This window comes from Zeus faber (assembly GCF_960531495.2).
Source record: "Zeus faber genome assembly, chromosome: 2".
Taxonomy (NCBI): Eukaryota; Metazoa; Chordata; class Actinopteri; order Zeiformes; family Zeidae; genus Zeus; species Zeus faber.
The window spans coordinates 52,580,446-52,594,685 of record NC_137189.1 but is presented as its reverse complement, the minus strand read 5'-3'; the positions used below and the strand labels follow the sequence as shown (position 1 = coordinate 52,594,685).

The window sequence follows — 14,240 nt, the reverse complement described above, 5'->3', positions numbered from 1 at the left end:
GTGTTATAAATAAAGTTGTAAATGAAGTTGTGTGTTGTCGATAGAGTTATAAATAAAGTTGTGTGTTGTAAATAAAGTGGTAAATAAAGTTGTGTGGTCAATAAAGTTGTGTTATGAATAGAGTTGTGTGTTATAATCAAAGTTTTAAACAATGTTTTGTTGTAAATATAGTTGTTTTGTAGATAAGAGTTATTAATAAAGTTGTGTGCTATAAATTAAGTTGCAAATATAGTTGTGTGTTGCCGAGAGAGTTATAAATAGTTGTGTTATAAATAAAGTTGTAAATAAAGTGGTGTGTATAAGTTGTAAAAAAACGTTTGTTGTAAATAAAGTTGTGTTGTACTTAACAGTTATAAATAAAGTTGTGGGTTGTAAACTAAGTCGTTAATAAAGTTGTGTTGTAAATAAAGTTAGGTTGTAAATACAGTTGTAAATAAAGTTGTGTTGTAAATAAACTTGTAAATAAAGTTGGGTTGTAAATAAAGTTGTAAATAAAGTTGTGTGGTCCCCACGGCGCTGTCCTGCTCGCAGGCCCTCCACTCCTGGAACAGCTCCCTCATGTCCACCAGACGGTTCTCCAGCTTCTCCAGAGCCCAGACCTGCTTCCCGCGCTCCGCCCTGCGGAGCTGCACGGCCGGCTCGCTGAGGACCACGTCCCTCTAGAGGGACAGAAAGGAATCGAACTACTTCCTGTTGCTCAGTCTGACTTTTAAGTGAGCTTTTAACTTTTAAGTAATCCACACGATTATTTTACAAAAAAAACCAAAACATTTTCAATACTTTAATTATCGGAACCTTTTAACAAACCTAACAATACACTGTTTCTGCATGTGCACCTCTATGCTGGTGGACCCTGCCACCCACCATGGAAAGGTGGCAGGGTCCGCAACCCACCATGGAAAGGTGGCAGGGTCTGCCACCTACCATGGAAAGGTGGCTGTGGTGTATTGTCTCAAGCAGCAACTTGTTGGTCAGTGAACTGTCGACGGGAGGAACATTCACAAAAAATTAATCGAAATGTCCAAGAATAGAAAACAATGGATCGGAAGAAGAAAAGGAAGTGACGCAGGGAAAACCACCTTCCTGTTAGCATCCAGGTTACCCGCAGGGATCTATAGCGTCAGCAGGTACTCACCTACTTGTTAGCATCCAGCTTAGCCGCAGGGATCTGTAGAGTCAGCAGGTACTCACCTTCTTGTTAGCATCCAGGTTGGCCGCAGGAATCTGGAGCGTCAGCAAATACTCAGTCTTCTTGCCCAGTTCCTCTGACAGGAAGGAAGCTTCCTGCACCAGGAGGTTGGTCCTGACCATCTGCTCCTTCAGACGCAGCAGGCTGCGGCCGATAACTGCCTCCCTGCGAGGATGAGGCCTGGGTTACTACTACTCTTGTGCGGTGTATGAATTGAGTTTGAGTTCTTCAGTTTTCAATTGCTCCTGATGGCTGCGTCCGTCGGTGTTTGAACAATTGTAAGTCGCTTTGGATAAAAGCGTCTGCTAAATGAAATGTAATGTAATGTAAAAGCATAGGACTCACTTCCACATGCCTCGGGCTGGCCGACCACTCTCATCCAATGAGCAGTCCCCAGAAGAGGTACAAGCGCCTGGCTGTCCTGCCAATACTGAGTTTAAGGAATGTCAAATCCCTGGTCCTCATTGGCACTGACCACCCCCATCTTATCACCCCTATAGAGCGAGTACATTGGGTCCTAGAGGTCAGCCAGCAGCAGTTCCCTCCCGGCTAGGGTGGACTCTGTAGGGCCTCGCTAGGCTAGCAAGACAGCCTCTAAGGCCACAGGAATGCCTGGTCTCTGCCCCCAGACATCAGAACTCTTCAAGAGTGTGGAGAACCTCTGCCAGATGGACACATTGCCATTCCCTACCACATGGTGAGTGACAACACCAAGAACCGCATCATCTTTTACTGTTCATTCGGGTACAGAGGTCAGAACTTGAACGATTTCCTACTGTTAGGACCTACGCTCTGAGCCTCACTCTTGGGGGTGCTGCAAGTTATTCTCATTTGTAGTTCCATGTTGGTGGAACGAGCTGCCAAAAACGACCAGAGCAGGGACCTCCCTCTCTGTCTTTAAGAAGCACTTGAAGACCCAGCTCTTCAGAGAGCACCTCCTGTCCTAACCTACAATTACTTAGCACTACTTAGCAGTATTTATTGTTGCACTAATGTCTCTGTCGCAATGTAGGTTGAATGTTATTCTCCCTTGTAAGTTGCTTTGGATAAAAGCGTCTGATAAATGACTAAATGTAATGTAAATGTACGGTTCTGGGAGAATGCAGTGGCTATTAGCAGAGACACGAAGGGGATTCAGAACTGCCCCCTCCCTTAAGAGCGGCCCCTCCTTCAGTTTGGCTGAACAGCAGTGTTCAATTGGCAGGTCCTGTCAAGTCAGAGTCCTGCAGCTATAAGGTGGTTGCCGGCACCGGGGTGGCAGAGGAGGACGCATCAGAGCGCTGTAAATCCAGCTTCTGCAGCAGCGCCTCTAATGGATCCAGCGCACCGACAGACATGAATAAGTGCAGCACCTGGAAGGAACTCCTTGAGGTGATGGCGCAGGAGCTGCACAGAGCTGCAACCTGTTTCCAGAGCTAGAGAAAGGTGGAGACTTCATCCGTGTGGGAGGCAGACTCTGAAGCCCTAGACCCAGCGACCATGCACCCAGTAGTCCTAGATCCCCATCACCCATCCACAAGGCTCCTTATCCAAGGCTACAACAGTCACCGACATCATCTCAGCCCAGAGATGGTGATTGCTGAGATACGGCACAAAATATGGTTGTCAGGTCTCAGGTTGTCTAGCTGGAGTCCGAGGTCCTGAGTCGTCATCGCTGGAGGCAGTCACAGGTACCAGCAGACCACTTCTGGTCCAGTTTAATCAGAAACTACTTACCTTCCCTGCAAACCCGACAGAAGTGGCACGCTATCCAGGCGAAAGAAGACGCTGACAACAACGTCGTCCATCCTTAGCTACACTTATTCATTTTTGTAGAGAGTGAATATAATAAGTACATTCAGGGGCGGCTGTTAGAAAGGCTCATGAGGTTTTGTTTGCCATTCCCTTATTGTTTATTTATTTGCTAAATGCACGCCTGCCTGTTACAATGCCAGTAGAGTGCGAGCCCCTCTCCTTAGCGACAGGGTAACCCGTCCTTAGTAACAGGGCGTGTGTCCCGGGTTACCAGAGGTGAAATGTAAGAGTTGAGAGGTCATAGCAGATGCGCATGTCTCCGTCACTGAAGGTTTAGTTTAAGGTTACTTCACCGTCATTGAAGATATAACACTACAGCTCATTCTGTACACACCTGTACAGCACCTTCCTCCAAATGAAAGGAACTGACCTCACTCCATGACTCGGGGGCCAGATGCTGACTGCATTAACCGAGCCAACACAGCAACCATAATAGTGTAGTATTACTACTGTACTACTGCTGTACTACTACTGTACTACTACTGTGCTACTATTACTACTACTGTACTACTGAACTACTCCTACTGTACAACTGTGTGGGCACCTGTCTTCGCTCCAGCGCTGCAGGTGGGCATGGCCTCCAGCAGGTGGCATGGTGGCGCCCCCCGTTGGCTGGCTGCAGGGCTGCAGTCTCCTGCGCAGCTGCTGCAGCTCCTCCTCGTACTGCAGCCGCTGGCGCTCCAGAGCGCTGCGCTTCTCCTCCTCATGCTGCTGCTCCAGGGCCTGGAGGACACTCTGCAGTGGGTCTGCAGGGAATACTGGTCCTGTTACTGCACAGTGCTTGTATTGTACTAGTACTGTTACTGCACTGTACTGGTACTGCACTGTACAGGTACTGTACTGGTCCTGTTAATGCACTGTACTGGTACTGTTACAGGTACTGTACTGGTACTGTACTGGTACTGTTATGGGTACTGTACTGGTACTGCACTGGCACTGTACTGGTACTGTACTGGTACCCTCTCATCCTCCCTCACCATTCAGGTCCATTCCCTTCATCATGACCTCCGTCTGTGCGAACTCGTAGCTCAGACTTCGGTCAAAGTTCTTCATCACTGCAGCTCCTTCCTCTTCTTCTTCCTCTTCCTCACTGGGCTCCTGGACCAGTGCCCTCGGCAGGTTGACCCTGGGAATACAACAAGAGACAATAAACAACAAAAAAGAAAAACGACCTCTCACTTCCTGTTTCTCCAGTGAAGGCACAGTCAGGCACCTGAAGAAATGGTTGTTTCCCCACAGGATGCGGTCGCCGTGGTGAAGCCGAACGGTCTCGGTGGTGACGGCTCCGTTCACACACGTCCTGCAAAGGAAACAGTCAGAAACAGGGGTCGCAGAGGTCAACAAGGGTCACACAGGGGTCATGGAGGCCATGCAGGGGTCACCCAGATGTCACACAGAGGTCACACAGAGGATATGTAGGTGACAGGGGTCACCCAGAGGCCATGAAGCTCACCCAGAGGTCACAGGTGTCATCTAGCGGTCACACAGAGGTTATGTAGGTTTTCCAAGGGTCACTCAGAGGTCAATGAGTCATCATACCTTGCGTTGCGTTGTGGCGTTAGCTCCACCCCTCCCTGCTCCGTGATGCTGATGATGCAGTGCTCGGCCTGGATGGCCATCCCACAAAGCTGGATGTCCTGGGAGTCATGGGAGCCCACACAAGTGTGGTCCTGCACACGCAGAGAACCGGCAAATCAGAGGAACCGGCCAATCAGAGGAATAAACAATCAGAGGAACCATGGAGAGGTGTGGATGTGGAGGTGTGCATGTGAAGGTACCTTGAGGTAGTAGACAAGCAGCTCGTTGAGGGCGGGGTCAGCATTCAGGTTGACAAGGAAGCTCTTGTCGTTCACTCTGATCCCAGATGACCGGAGGGAAATGCCCAGACTCTCCAACTGACGCTGACGCTCCTGCAGCACAGACCAGTTACAGACCAGTTACAGACCCGATGCAGACTAGTTACAGACCAGACACAGACCAGTTACAGACCAGTCACTGACCAGTTACAGCCCAGACACAGCCCAGTTACAGACCACTTACAGACCAGACACAGACCAGTTACAGACCAGTTACAGACAAGTTACAGACCAGACACAGACCAGTTTCAGACCCAACACAGACCAGACACAGACCAGACACATACCTGTTACAGACCAGACACAGACCAGGTACAGACCAGACACAGACCAGACAAAGACCAGTTACAGACCAGTTACAGACCAGAAACAGACCAGTTACAGACCAGTTACAGACCAGATGCAGACCAGTCACTGACACAGACCAGTTACAGATTAGCTACAGACCAGACACAGACCAGTAACAGACCACTTACACACCAGTTACAGACCAGACACAGACCAGTTATAGACTAGTTACAGACCAGTCATCTACCAGACACAGACAAGTTACAGACCAGTTACAGACCAGACACAGACCAGTTACAGACCAGTTGCAGACCAGTTACAGACGAAACACAGACCAGTTACAGATCAGACACAGACCAGTTACAGACCAGACAGAGACCAGTTACAGACTAGTTATAGACCAGTCACTAGCCAGACAACGACCAGTTACAGACCAGTTACAGACCAATTACAGACCAGATACAGGCCGGTAACAGACCAGTTACAGACTAGACACAGACCAGATACAGGCCAGTTACAGGCCAGTTACAGACTAGTGGTCTGTAACTGGGTGTCTTTACTACGGTGGTCTAGTAATCTAAAGGTTGCTGGTTCGATCCCAGGCTCCTCCTGCTAGCATGCTGTAGTGTCCTTGGGCAAGGCACTTAACCCCTAATTGCTCCTGATGGCTGCGTCCGTCAGTGTTCGAATAATTGTAAGTCGCTTTGGATAAAAGCGTCTGATCAATGACTAAATGTAAATGTTCACAATGAAGCGCTCATCAGTGTGGGATGTGGCCAAAGGACGTCCACTTCTATGCCTTTCTGTGACTCTTCCAGTCTCTTGATCTCTGTTGCAACCTGCTGATGACGCTCTGTGACACTCTAAGCTCAGTGGTCACTTCCCTCTGAGAACATCCTGTTTGAAGCCCTCCAATGGCGAGGTACTGTTGATCAGTTGTTAGGTGTCGTCTTGGTCTCATGATGTCAACATGTGAACAGCATGATGAAGAGGACTGTTTAAATACCAATTCTAATTGAACCAGGAAATGTATTGGTGGATTCATGGATCAAACACCTGTTGTGAATTCTTCCGTTCAGCTCCTTGTTAGAGAACAGCAAGTTGTGCAAAAAGTACTGAAACATTGAACAGTTGGACATGTGCATTCAAAAGTTTAGAGAAGGTCAAATTAAGTTCAACTGTAAAGGTTAAAGTGCATTTTAGGTTCATCCTGAAATTTCACCCGAAAGCCGAATATCCCTGACTTTTTGTGAGTTTTGTATGACTGCTGCCATGTCTCATTTCGTCCTCTTAGACATAAAAAGACTGGAGGATATTGTTGGTCAGCTCAGGTCCTCCACCTGCTGCCTGGACCCCCTCCCTACCACATTTTTAAAACAGTTTTTAACTGCCTGGCACATGAGGTATTAGACATTTTAAATGGCTCTCTTCAATCAGGTATATTTCCTGCAGAATTTAAAACGGCTGCCATTAAACCACTCCTGAAGAAGAGCAATCTCGATTCAACAGTTATTGCCAACTAGAGGCCCATTTCCAACCTGCAGTTCCTCAGCAAAATACTTAAAAAACAGTTTACCTTCAGCTTAACAACTATCCAACCTCAAACAGCCTTTTAGACATCAATCTGGCTTTCGACCTCATCATAGCACAGAAACAGCACTTATTAAAGTTCTGAACAATCTGGACATAAACACTGATGCTAAAAAAATATCTGTTCTTCTGCTCCTGGATCTCAGCGCTGCCTTCGACACTGTTGACCATCATATTTAATTAGCGAGATTACAAAAATGGATCGGCCTATCTGGCCCGGTTCTAAATTGGTTCAAAACCTACCTACAAGACAGGCAGTTCTTTGTGTCCATTGGAGATTTGTGTCAAACAAAGTGAATATTGTATGTGGAGTGCCCCAAGGTTCGATTCTGGGATCATTATTGTTTAACCTCTATATGCTTCCACTTGCACATATTGTAAAGAAACACAACATAAATTACCATAATAATGCAGATGATTCACAACTGTACTTAACCTATCTCTCAATGACCTACCCCCCATACACTCCCTCACTCAGTCTATTAATGATATTAATGCATGGATGTCACAGAACTTTTTACAACTGACAAAGACAAAATAGAAATACTCATATTTGCTGCAAACGCTCAAAGACAGAAAATTGCAGCTCATCTTAGTTCTCTGTCCCTAGAGAGCAAGAATGAAGCCAAAAATCTGTGTGTAATCATAGACGGCGATCTAAATTTTAAGAGACATATAAATCAAATCACAAAATCAGCCTTCTACCGTCTAAAAACATTTCAAAATTAAGAGGCTGCCTGTCAAAAGCAGACTCTGAAAAATGTATCCATGCATTTATAACGAGTAGATTGGACAACTGTAATGGCCTATTCACCGGCCTCCCGAAATCAGCTGTGCAGCGGCTACAGTTAATCCAAAATGCGGCTGCAAGCGTTCTCACCGGGACAAAAAAGTTTGAACATATTACAGCTCTTTTTACATCTCTACATTGGCTCCCCGTCAAAACTAGAATTGATTTTAAGATTCTGCTACTTGTATATAAAGCTATAAATGGCCTTGCACCTCAGTATATAAAATAAATGCTAATTATACACCAACCAGCAAGAACTCTCAGGTCCACAGGCAGTGGTCTTTTAACTGTCACCTGTACCAACTCTAAAGCAGTAAAAGTTGCCTTTTGTATCTATGCCCCAAGTAAATGGAACACCCTACTGAGAGACCTGAGAGAGGCCCCCCACACTGAATACTTTTAAAAGGAGGTTAAAAACCTTGCTGTTCGCTACAGTCTATGAATGACTAACTGACTGACTGACGTCTGTCTGTCTGTCTGTCTGCCTGTCTGTCTGTCTGTCTGTCTGTCTGTGTTGCTGGTGCTGGGGCTGCTGCTAACCTTATACCTAAACTTAACTCTCACTTACCTTATGGCTAAAATTAAGCATCACTAACCCTACACGCTAACTTAAACATCTCTAACCTTATACCTCAACTTAACCGTCTCTAACCTGAGTGACTTCTCCAGTTCCGGTGAGAGCTACCACTTCCGGTTCCGTTGACGTCTGCTTGTGCATTGCTGTTGTCTTTTTGCTGTTGTTTTTTGTTGTTGCTGCTGCTGGAGTTGATGTTTCTGCTGCTGTTGTTGTTGTTTTGTGGCTGCTGCTGCTATTTCTGTTGCTGTTGTTGTTGTTTCTGTTGTGATATTACAGTGAGAGGATCCTAAGTAGGGTGTGTTTTCGAAGAGAGATAGTCAAAGGGATCTCTCTCCCGAGGTCAGAATGAAAAACTTGACCCGTAATTTAGGGACGCTAATTAAAGGACCGTGACTGGATTAAGAAGAGATGGTGCACACAGTTGAAATTTCCGTTTCCGGTGGGAGCTACCACTTCCAGTTCGGGTGACGTCTTTGCTGTGCCTTACTTCGTTGAGATGAGATGGTACACACTATTGACTCAATACAGATGAGGAGATTTCTGGTTCCAGTGAGAGTCACCACTTCCGGTTCCGGTGACGTCTTTGCTTGTGTGCTGTTACTGTTGCTGCTACTATTGCTGCTGCTGTTTTCTGTTGCTGCTATTGTTTCTACTGGTATTGTGTTGCTAACCTTCTCCCTAAACTTAACCATCCACTGTGACTGGGTTAAGATGAGATGGTGCACACAGTTGAAATCTCAGTGTCTGGTGAGGGCTGCTACTTCCGGTTCCGGTGACGTCTTTGCTGTGCGTTGGTTCCCTGAGAACTGTTGACCCAATACAGATGAGATTTCTGGTTCCGGTGAGAGCTACCACTTCCAGTTCCGGTGACGTCTTTGCTTGTGCGCTGTTTCTGCTGCTGTGGCTGCTGTTTTTGCTGCTGCTATGGTTGCTGCTGGTCTACAAGCCGCAAGTGTTGTTATTGCTGCTGGTGTTGTTGTTGGTTCTGCTAACCTTATACCTTAACTGGTGTTGTCGTTGCCGCTGCTAACCTTATCCCTAAACCTTACCATCTCTGACCCTATTCCTTAACCTAATCATCTCAAACATCATACCTAAACATAATAATCCCGAAACTTATAGTACCTAAACTTAACCATCTCTAACCTTATACCCTAATTTAAATATCTCTAACCTCACCGAGAAGAGTGTGTTTTCGGAGAGAGAGTCAAAAGGATCTCCCTCCCGAGGTCTGATTGAAAACTTGACCCGTAACTTAGGGACGCTAAGGACTGTGACTGGATAAAAATGAGATGGCGCACACAGCAGAAATTTCCGTTTCCGGTGAGGGTTACCACTTCCGGTTCCGGTGACGTCTTTGCTATGCTTTACTTCATTGAGATGAGATGGTACATGGCACACTGTTGACTCAATACAGATGAGGAGATTTCTGGTTCCGGTGAGAGCTGCCACTTCCGGTCCGGTTGACGTCTTCGCTTGTGCGCTGTTGCTGCTACTGTTACTGGTGCTGTTGCTGCAGTTTTTGTTGCTTATACCTTAACTGGTGTTGTCGTTGCTACTGCTAACCTTATACCTAGACTTAACCCTCGCTTGCCTAATACCTAAACTTAACGTAACCTTATACCTCGACTTAACCATCTCTAACCTGAGTGACCTTTCCGGTTCCGGTGAGAGCTACCACTTCCGGTTCCAGTGACGTCTTTGCGTGTGTGTTGCTGCTGTTGTTTTTGATTTTGTTTTGCTGTTGTTGCTGCTGGGGTCGATGTTGCGGTTGCCGTTGTTGTTGTTTCTGTGGCTGTTGTTGCTGCTGTTGTTGTTTTCTGTTGCTGTTGTTGCCACTGTGGTTGGAGTCGCCTTTATTGTTGTTTTTGTTGTCTTTGTTGTTGCTTTTGTTGTTGCTGTTGTATTAGTATTGCATTGTATTGGATTCTTTTGTAATGACCGGCTGACAACTACGTTCTCTCTTTCTTTTTTGTATTTATTTGTAAAGCGCATTGTGTTGTCCTGGTATGAAATGCACTCTATAAACAAAGTGTGACTTCACTTGACTTGACTTGTTACAGACCAGTTACAGACCAGTTACAGACCAGCTAGAGACCAGTCACTGACCAGACACTGACCAGACATAGACCAGTTACAGACCAGACAAAGACCAGTTACAGACTAGACACAGACCAGTTACAGACCGGTTAGAGACAAGACATAGACCAGACACAGAGCAGTTACTGACCAGACACAGACAAGACATAGACCAGACAGAGACCAAACACAGACTAGACTAAGACCAGTTACAGACCAGTTACAGACCAGACACAGACCAGACACAAACCAGTTACGGACCAGTTACAGACCAGTTACAGACCAGACACAGACCAAACACAGACTAGACTAAGACCAGTTACAGACCAGTTACAGACTAGTTACAGACCAGACACAGACCAGACACCGATCACTTACAGACCAGTTACAGGCCAGACAAAGACCAGTTACAGACCAGTTACAGACCAGATACAGACCAGACACAGACCAGTTACAGAACAGATACAGACCAGACACAGACCAGTTACAGACCAGACACAGACAAGACACAGACCAGTTCCAGACCAGTTACAGACTAGACACAGACCAGTTACAGACCAGTTACAGACAAGACACAGACCAGTTACAGACAAGACACAGACCAGACTAAGATAGTTACAGACTAGTCACAGACTACTTACAGACCAGACACAGACCAGACACAGACCAGACACAGACCAGTTATAGACCAGACACAGACCAGTTATAGACCAGTTACAGACCAGTTAAAGACCAGACACAGACCAGACACAGATCACTTACATACCAGTTACAGGCCAGACAAAGACCAGTTACAGACCAGTTACAGACCAGATACAGACCAGACCAGACACAGACCAGTTACAGAAAAGATACAGACCAGACACAGACCAGTTACAGACCAGACACAGACAAGACACAGAAAAGACACAGACCAGTTAGAGACCAGTTACAGACCAGTTACAGACCAGACACAGACCAGTTACAGACCAGTTACAGACAAGACACAGACCAGTTACAGACAAGACACAGACCAGACTAAGATAGTTACAGAGTAGTTACAGACTACTTACAGACCAGACACAGACCAGTTATAGACCAGTTACAGACCAGTTACAGACCAGCTAGAGACCAGTCACTGACCAGACACTGACCAGACATAGACCAGTTACAGACCAGACACAGACCAGTTACAGACCAGTTACAGACTAGACACAGACGAGTTACAGACCGGTTAGAGACCAGTCATTGAACAGACACAGACCAGTTACTGACCAGACACAGACAAGACATAGACCAGACACAGACCAGTTACAGACCAGTTACAGATCAGTTACAGACCAGACACAGACCAGACACAAACCAGTTACAGACCAGTTACGGACCAGTTACAGGCCACTTATAAACCAGACACAGCCTAGTTACAGACCAGACAGCCAAGACACAGACTAGTAAAAGACCAGTTACAGACCAGTTACAGACCAGTTCCAGACAAGACACAGACCAGACGCAGACCAGTTACAAACCAGATACAAACCAGTTACAGACCAATCACTGACCAGGCACTGACCAGACACAGACCAGTTACAGACCACTTACAGACCAGACGCAGACCAGACACAAACCAGTTACAGACCAGTTACGGACCAGTTAAAGACCAGTTACAGACCAGACACAGACCAGGCACTGACCAGACATAGACCAGACACAGACCAGTTACAGACAAGACACAGACCAGTTACAGACCAGTTGATGACCAGGCACTGACCAGACACAGACCAGTTACATAACAGTTACAGAACAGACACAGACCAGGCACAGACCAGACACAAACCAGTTACAGACCAGTTACAGACCAGTTACAGACCAGTTACAGACCAGACACAGACCAGACACAAACCAGTTACAGACCAGTTACGGACCAGTTACAAACCAGTTACAGTCCAGACGCAGACCAGACACAGACCAAACACAGACTAGACTAAGACCAGTTACAGACCAGTTACAGACCAGTTACAGACCAGACACAGACCAGAAACAAACCAGTTACGGACCAGTTACAGACCAGTTACAGACCAGACGCAGACCAGACACAGACCAAACACAGACTCGACTAAGACCAGTTACAGACCAGTTACAGACTAGTTACAGACCAGACACAGACCAGACACAGATCACTTACAGACCAGTTACAGGCCAGACAAAGACCAGTTACAGACCAGTTACAGACCAGATACAGACCAGACCAGACACAGACCAGTTACAGAACAGATACAGACCAGACACAGACCAGTTCCAGACCAGTTACAGACTAGACACAGACCAGACACAGACCAGTTACAGACCAGTTACAGACAAGACACAGACCAGTTACAGACAAGACACAGACCAGACTAAGATAGTTACAGACTAGTTACAGACTACTTACAGACCAGACACAGACCAGACACAGACCAGACACAGACCAGACACAGACCAGACACAGACCAGACACAGACCAGTTACAGACCAGACACAGACCAGTTACAGACCAGTTACAGACAAGACACAGACCAGTTACAGACAAGACACAGACCAGACTAAGATAGTTACAGACTAGTTACAGACTACTTACAGACCAGACACAGACCAGACACAGACCAGACACAGACCAGACACAGACCAGTTATAGACCAGTTACAGACCAGTTACAGACCAGTTACAGATCAGAGACAAAGCAGTTATAGACCAGTTACAGACCAGAACCAGCCTAGTTACAGACCAGACAAAGCCAAGACACAGACCAGTAAAAGACCAGTTACAGACCAGTAATAGACCAGTACAAGATCGGACACAGACCAGTACAGACCAGTTACAGACCAAACGCAGACCAGTTACAGACCAGTCACTGACCAGGCACTGACCAGACACAGACCAGTTACAGACCAGTTACAGACCAGACACAGACCAGACACCAACCAGTTACAGACCAGTTACGGATCAGTTACGGACCAGTTACAGAACAGACACAGACCAGACACAGACCAGTTACAGACCAGACACAGACCAGTTACAGACCAGTCACTGACCAGGCACTGACCAGACACAGACCAGTTACGGACCAGATACAGATCAGACACAGACCAGACACAGACCAGACACAGACCAGTTACAGACCAGTTACAGACCAGATACAGACCAGACCAGACACAGACCAGTTACAGATCAGTTACAGACCAGTTACAGTCCAGTTATAGATCAGTTACAGACCAAACACAGACCAGACTAAGACCAGTTACAGACCAGTTACAGACCAGTTACAGACCAGTTACAGACCAGACACAGACCAGACACAGATCACTTACAGGCCAGACAAGGACCAGTTACAGAACAGTTACAGACCAGACACAGACCAGACACAGACCAGACTAAGACCAGTTACAGACCAGTTACAGACTAGTTACAGACCAGACACAGACCAGTTACAGATCTGTTACAGACTAGTTACAAACCAGACACAGATCAGTGATAGATCAGACACAGACCAGACACAGACCAGTTACAGACCTGTTACAGACAAGTCACTGACCTGTGCGATTGCTTCTGTCTTGCTCAGCTTCTCCTCCCAGCTCACGGTCATTTCCTGAATCAATTTCTCTGATTCCTCCAAACGCTCCATCAGCTCCAGAGCCTTAAGGGACTACGCACACACACAAAAACACACGCACACACAAACACACGCACACACACACAAACATACACACACACACACACACACACACACACACACAAACATACACACACACACACACACACACACACACACACAAACACACACACACACACACACACAAAATTATGAATATCCTGTTATGTAGTTATGTATATCCTGTTATATAGTAATGAATAAATTGTTTTATAATTATGAATATCCTTTTATATACTGTATATATCCTGCAATATAGTTACAAATATCCTGTTATACATATCCTGTTAAAAAGTCATGAATATCCTGTCATATTGTCATGAATTTTCTGTCATATAGTCATTAATATCCTGTTATATAGTAACGAATATCCTGTTATATAGTCATGAATATCCTGTTATATATATAGTCAT

At 46.1% G+C, this 14,240-nt stretch overlaps 1 protein-coding gene across 1 annotated transcript in view; it reads right to left on the bottom strand.

The window, feature by feature from the left end:
- The window catches only part of LOC307248080 (kinesin-like protein KIF13B), a 67,488-nt gene that overhangs the window by 14,585 nt on the left and 38,663 nt on the right, over positions 1-14,240 (bottom strand). The window contains exons 12-19 of the mRNA XM_080024292.1: positions 13,711-13,821; positions 4,762-4,893; positions 4,523-4,653; positions 4,197-4,283; positions 3,961-4,109; positions 3,528-3,729; positions 1,192-1,354; positions 513-659 (exon numbers count right to left, since the gene is read on the bottom strand). Of these exons, the coding sequence (XP_079880418.1) occupies positions 513-659; positions 1,192-1,354; positions 3,528-3,729; positions 3,961-4,109; positions 4,197-4,283; positions 4,523-4,653; positions 4,762-4,893; positions 13,711-13,821 (1,122 nt within the window). The remainder of the gene's footprint in view (positions 1-512; positions 660-1,191; positions 1,355-3,527; positions 3,730-3,960; positions 4,110-4,196; positions 4,284-4,522; positions 4,654-4,761; positions 4,894-13,710; positions 13,822-14,240) is intronic.